Genomic DNA, 7,062 nt, shown 5'->3' with positions numbered 1-7,062 from the left:
TCAACTGGACAATGCTGTTGGTCATGGAGTGGTGGCTTTACGAAATTCTGGCATGAAACAGCATGCTATTGCTCAGCAGTATGGCATCACTCAAGGTCAGGTGTCAAAGATCCTGAAACGAAATGCTCAGAGGGGTGTTCCTACTCCAATACCGAGGCCAGGACGTCCACGCAGAACCACAAGGAGAGATGATCGCCAGCTGCACCGGTTAGTCTGCAATGGCCGTACCAAGTCAGCTAATCGGCTTAGGGCTGAGTGGCAGCAACTGACAAATGTGCCTGTATCCAGAAGGCTAGTCAACCAACGACTGGTTCAAGCAGGCTATCATGCCAGGCGTCCCCTGAGAAAGCCACGCCTGACCAGACAACACAGCCAGCGCCGATTGCAGTGGGCCAGTGAGCACCGTCAATGGCAGCCAGGACACTGGAATCACATAACCTTCAGTGACGAGTCTAGATTTCTGGTCGATCGTCAAGATGGCAGCGTCCGAGTGCGCAGACAAGTGCATGAAGCCCACAACGAAGATTGTATAGTGCCAAGAGTCCAAGCTGGAGGTGGTGGGGTGACCGTTTGGGTTGCTTTTCATGCAGGGGGCAAAACTGACCTGGTTGTTCTGAATGGAAACCTGAACCAGTTCAAGTACATGGTCATTCTGGAAGAAACATTGCTTCCATTTGCTCGTGCAGCCTTTCGAGGAAACTTTGTCTTCCAAGATGACAATGCACGGCCTCATCGTGCTCGCATGATCCAACACTTTCTTGCTGACCATGGTGTTGACTGTAGAGCATATGGAATGGCCTGCCATGTCCCCGGATATGAATCCGATAGAGAACTTGTGGGCAGAATTAACGTGTCAAATCGACCACTTGGACCAGCAGCCGACCTCTGTGCGTGAATTGCAGCAGACTATTGTCACTGCATGGCAAGCGATTCCTGTCCAAACCTTGGCAAATCTCGTGAACAGCATGCCTCGACGTGTACGTGCTCTCCTGAATGCTCGTGGGGGTTACACGAAGTACTGAACTGTAATTTTACTGTCCGTAATCCCAGTCATAATTTAGCTTTTGTTTTTGTTGAAATTTTTTTTGGCTAATGTGCAAAATAGAGGTACTTCTGGAAAACGTACAGAAGTTTAACACAGTACTGTCCGTGAATTGAGTTCGATGTCAGTTTCCATCTCTTACAAGGATCAATTTATTTGCTTCGAAATGTCAAATGTGGTTTTTGTTTCTTTTAAAGGTCGCATTAACAAAATCTAGAATAATTTCAACATCTATCTATAATTCCAGTAATCTCTGTGTGTCTCTGTGTGTGTGTGTTTGTCTGTGACCGCTGTTTCTCGACAACCACGGGTCCGATATACTTGAAACTTGCCAGGTATATTGCTGGGGACCCGAGGATGTGCCTTTTCAAGGTTTGAAATTAATCGGACAAGTGGTTCCCAAGGTATGGTCACCGTACTCGCAAGCCGTTCGCTTTGGCTTTGCGAATGGACCAAACCATTTCATGTAAATAGAGGGGGGGGGGGGTTCTACCGTACTCGCAAGCCGTTCGCTTTGGCTTTGCGAATGGACCAAACCATTTCATGTAAATAGAGGGGGGGGTTCTGTGGTCGTTACTGCCACGTGGTTTCAAAGTTTTTTATTGTTGTTGTTGTTTGCACGCATGTTTTTTTGCACCCACGTACGGGCACGCCCTAGTAATTCCAATGAACTTTTGGTTCCAAGTCATCTTGAAAAGTAAGTTCACCCCTACAAAAAAAATATTCCATATTAAATGCCAAGTCTGTGTGTGTATATATATATATATATATATATATACATATATATATATATATATATATATATATATATATATATATATATGTATATATATATATATATATATATATGTATATATATATATATGTATATATATATATAAATCTGTCCAAATATAATTTCAGTTCTCCAGCTTTCAATGAGCGCATGTAATGACGTCATCGCCATGTACATTTCTCTGCCTGTCGGATGGTTCTCTTGAGAGCTTGAAAGGCAGAGCGTACGAACATGGTGGTGACGTCATTAGGTGCGCTCATTGAAAGCTGGGGAACTGAAATTATATTTGGATTGGTTGCTCCCGGCTGCATCCAGGTGATTCCATATGAGTGGATTCCAGAGATAATGTGCCGTGTGGCAGACGATACGTATCGCACCCATTGAGGTACAGCATAGCTGGATGGGATACCTCAATGGCGGTTCACCACTGATGGTATGAAATCGCATAATAACCGATATATATATATATATATATATATATATATATATAAATATATTTATATATCTGGTGGCCCATTTATCACTGACTGTTTAAAAATCTCAACTTTTGTTGTTTCCACACCGAATGAGATACAATTTTACATAAGGTTGATACATGTTTTAATTTTTTTTTTTTTTTTTTTGACATTAGATTCACTAATTTATTCTTTAAAATTTTTCAGAATTAAAATGGAGTGTCCTGTAAATGAGAGCCAAATGTGTAGCGTCGTAAGAGTTCAGCGCAAATTCCGTGGAGAATTCAACAAAACCTGCAAACAACAACGGGCATTTTAAGGCCATTTCCCCTGCAAGAGCGGGGGTTAGCCTTGCACGACATGACATCAATGACAATCTTCTCCATTTGGCCCTATTTTCTGCATCTCTACTTGTTAACCCCCTTGCCCGCATTTCTTCTTCGACCATCTTTAGCCAAGTCTTTCTCGGTCTTCCCCGTCCTCTACTACCTTCTATGTTCATTTCCATCACTCTTCTCAACCAGTCACTTTCATCCTTCCTCAACACATGACCAAACCATCTCAACCTGTTCCTCTTCACAGCATCCATCACAGGCTCTATTCCCATCATCTTTTGCAATTCATCATTTGTCTTCCTCTCTCAACGATACTCCACACATCCACCGAACCATTCACATTTCCCCCCTTTCCAGCCTTCGTTGCTGCTCTATGCTCATTACCCATGTCTCGCTCTCATAAATCATAACACTTCTCACATGCAGAATACACTTTTCCCTTCAGCTTCAACGACACACCCCTCATCGTCAGCACGCCACTCAGTTCCCTCCTGCAAGAAACAGCATTATTAGTTGGCACAGAGTTGATGAAAGTTGGTAGTGTGCAAAAAAAAAAAAAAAAGCACCAGACAAACAGAAGAAAATGTGGCACTTGTTGTGAACCATTTTGATAACCATCTTCACACCTCGACAAGACATGCCTCTGGCAATGAGTCGCACAACAATTCAACGCATTTTGAAAGAATTAAAATGGCACCCCAACAAAGATCGTATTGTCCAGAAACTTTATGAAGAAGACAAAGCCAATCGTATGCAATTTGCTACTGATTAATTTGCGAGAATTGAGGTAAATCCTATGCATTTGGCATTGCTGTTGTGGTCTGAGGTCCATTTTCTCTTGGACGGAGGGTGTTAATAAAGCAGCGAAACTTGGTGGAAGAGTTTGTTCGTTGGCGAGAACAAGCTGATTAGATTTTGGTTTTGGCCTGAATCCAGAGAATCCAGATCCAACACAATCGGTGGGATACAAAATGTAAACTGATCAGCCTGGTGGAGGCATGCACTTGTGCCGTTCTCGTTGGTATACGCCATATTAGACTTGCTATTTGTGTTGGCCTGATTAGTTGATTTGCTATTAATGGCACAATCGGCCAGAGCAGCCAATGATGATACAGCTCTGACACCTCTTGTTTGAGATCTATTATGGTCTATGAACACATATGCTTTAATTCTGAGGCTGCAGAATGCTTTTAAAAGGAAAATATACAGGGTGTCTCAAGTCTGGAACCATAGGGCAAAAGTGATTAATCTTCCCCCCCCCCCCCCCCCCCCCCCGTTTCTTGCAGGTATCCATGTCGCTGAGTAAGGAAGAACGCATCCAGTTAATCCTGCTCGTAGGAAATCGGAGTCATCGAGAGGTCGCTGAGGAATTCAACAGATTGCATCCGGACCGTGCGCCGATTACACACAGCTGTGTCGACAAACTCGCAGCAAAGTTCAGGGAAACGGGATCCATAGAAGATAAACCACGCAGTGGACCTCTGAGGACATCCACCGACGACCACACAGCGACTGCCAGCCTCGCTCATTTCATGAAAAGCCCCAAAAAGGTCTCTTCGGCGGTTGTCTGCTGAGTCAGGAGTGTCGAAAAGCAGTACCCACCGCGCTCTTCAAGCACACAAGTGGCATCCTTACAAACTTCAAATCCTGCAGAAATTAAGCGAAGATGATCCGGACCGGCGGATGGAATTTTGTGAATGGGCTACGGAACAATGTGCTCCGAATTCCGATTTCGTATCCCCCATTCTGTCCCGCCCACATCCATCTGATTTCCCATCCATCATTCATAATTGTGGATGACACATTGAACACATTCTGTGAATACAAGCCGTTTTCATCTTTTCGCCCTGTAGTCCCAGACTTATGGGACATGTGTATATATAAATATATATATTACTGATTTGTACTTTGTTGGGACATTTACCACAGGCTTTTATTTTTATTCCCCCCCCCCCCCCCCCCCCTCTTCCTTAGTGTTTTTTGGAATTTGGGTTGCATTTATTATTGAAAAGCAAATTGGGGGGTGTGGGGGGGGGAGGAATGTTATCAAATCTGTCTGCCTGTTGTATCTTAACCGTTGTGCAGAAATTTCTTAAACTTGGTGGTTATGCTCACCACATGGCAAGAAAGTAAGAGCAGTGTCATTCTAGCTGCCCTTTGGGTTGGGTCAACCCCTTCCCCAGCTTATGTTCTCAGTGGGGACTTCAGGGCGTAGGGGTCAAAATGGAAGTTCTCCCCCCCCCCCCCCCCCACCTCCTTTCTTTCCCCCAACTTTGATATTGGGTCATTCCTGGTGTAACTTTTTTCCGATCCTTCAACTTTTGCTTTGGATGGAAAGTTCCTCTTGCACTGTCTGTGCTCTGCCTCCCTCCCCCCCAAATATTCTGGCAGGACACACAAGGACTGCCAGCAACCCTCTTCTGGTGATAACTACCAAAATCAAAATTGTGGGTGGTTGGGGAGAGGAGGCAAGTTTTTAACCTGCAGTAGTTCAGGTGCCTTCCTGATTGGAGTCTTATTTGGAGATTGGAGTTCAGCCTCGTTTTTTGGGGGGAATTTGCACATTTATTGCCTTCGCGTGTACTTTGTCTGTATGAGGGGGCATGTTGAAATGTAATGCCTTCCATTCTCTTTCTCAAACAGGCAAATGTATTTGAATGAAACCCCAGACACACATTAGTTGTTTCCACCTCTGGGTGCTCGTTTTCGTCGTCCCGACATGTCTCAGTGCGACGTTATTCAACACGACATCGTAACATTGTGGGTGCGGTTAAAGCAGCGTGCAGTGATTGAGTTGGTAACGGCAGAGAACGTGCCTCCTATTGACATTCATCGGCGAATGAAAGTCGTGTACAGGTGTGCTTGTGTTGATGTGAGTAATGTCCATCGATGGGCTTGGCGTACAAAATACAGTGACGCTGGACAAACTGACATGCAAGGCAAACAGCGTTGCGGGAGACCGGTAACAGCAACCGATCTGGCTCATCAACAACGAGCCCATCGGCACATCCATCCGCAGCCCCTCGCTACTCGCCTTGGCATTCCACGTGAGCGAGTGCAGGCCCTTGTGACCGCACTCGGATACAGGAAGTTGTGTGCACGGTGGGTTCCCGTAAAGGTGCCCGATGCAATGAAGGCAAAGCTGGTGGGAATGTGCGCAGAGCTGCTGTTGCGCTACAAACGTGAGGGCGACCGGTTTCTGCTCGGTATTGTGACTGGAGATGCGAGTTGGGCGCACCATCACGATCCTGAGAGAAAAAGATGGGCGATGCCGGATGGCCACAAAGCATCACAAGCAGCAATAAGATTCGAGGGGAAAGTCGTGCTTATGGTTTTTGGGGATGCCAAAGGGATCGTCTATTTAATTTGTGCTGGAAGGTACCACCATTGACGCAGAGTACTACATCGAAACACTAAATAAACTGGAGGCATTGATTCGGAGGGTTCGTCCAAACATGCAGACGGTTCTCCAGCATGACTGCATAATCTGTCGGGGAGCTGGCTCTAACAAAGGAGGCAACAACAATTGTTCACCATCGAAAGGTGCTGCCTTGACATGAGTACGGGAGGGGGTGGGGAGAGGGAGCCGCGGTTTGGGATTGGATAAAATTCCTTGACTTTGGATCACAATTTAAAAAAATAATTAAACTGGTTCACATAGTACGAGCTGACAGCTGTGGCCCATGAGCAGAAGTGGACCAGGCAAAGATCAGATTGAGAAATGTGTGGCAGTACAATTGCTTCAAATTCCATTGAATAGAACAATGTGACCATGTTTGGGGAGCTCTTTATCCTGCAGTGGACTAAATGAGTTGGTCAAGTTATAGATGAAACAGCAACCAGGAGAATACAAAGGAAAATGGAATATTTTGACAAGTACACAAGGGTCATTCCACTTGCAACTTTACCTTTATGGCTTGGTGGTCATGATTAGACGTGGACCGTCTCATTTGTTGATTGTTTATTATCATGTTTCTTACCTTATCAAGAATTGGCATCTTGTTCCATTTGAAGGATGTACAGTCACGTGAAAAAGTAAGTAACACCCCATGTAAAGTTTTAACTTTTTCAACATACAGCTATTTGATCTTCATTTCAACAATATTGATAGATAAAGGTGATATTGTGGTGCTGGGCACACACGTTAAACAAAGGTAGGCCACAACGCTTTAGGTTAAGTTGAGCTCTTTATTCATTGCTGAATCGTCAGCACTGCCGGGCTGCGAGCCCGCGTGTATATCTGGAGGCCACGCCTAACCTGGGGCGTGGCCGACGCCCACTGGTGCGTGGAATTATGTCTGTGCCAGCGAGCCATCGTGTCCGCCACACGCGCCCCCCCAGAATTCCCGCGCACCTGAAGGGTCAGTTTGAGGGGCAACCTGATGACCCGGCTGAAGCACCCTCTGGCGGCGTCTGGGATGCCTCTGGCGGCATCTGGGTTGGGCGGTGCCAGGG

At 45.6% G+C, this 7,062-nt stretch overlaps 1 protein-coding gene across 1 annotated transcript in view; it reads left to right on the top strand.

Annotated features, from left to right (window-relative positions):
• LOC137423440 (uncharacterized) overlaps positions 1 to 5,283 on the top strand; it is a 13,896-nt gene extending 8,613 nt beyond the window's left edge. The window contains exon 4 of the mRNA XM_068110618.2: positions 3,894 to 5,283. Coding sequence (XP_067966719.2) covers positions 3,894 to 4,181 — 288 coding nt within the window. The 3' untranslated portion in view covers positions 4,182 to 5,283. The remainder of the gene's footprint in view (positions 1 to 3,893) is intronic.
• The last annotated feature ends 1,779 nt before the right edge of the window (positions 5,284 to 7,062 follow it).

Source organism: Myxine glutinosa, chromosome 3 (genome assembly GCF_964187855.1).
Source record: "Myxine glutinosa chromosome 3, kmMyxGlut1.1, whole genome shotgun sequence".
In the NCBI taxonomy this organism is placed as follows: Eukaryota; Metazoa; Chordata; class Myxini; order Myxiniformes; family Myxinidae; genus Myxine; species Myxine glutinosa.
This window is presented reverse-complemented; position numbering and strand designations above follow the sequence as displayed.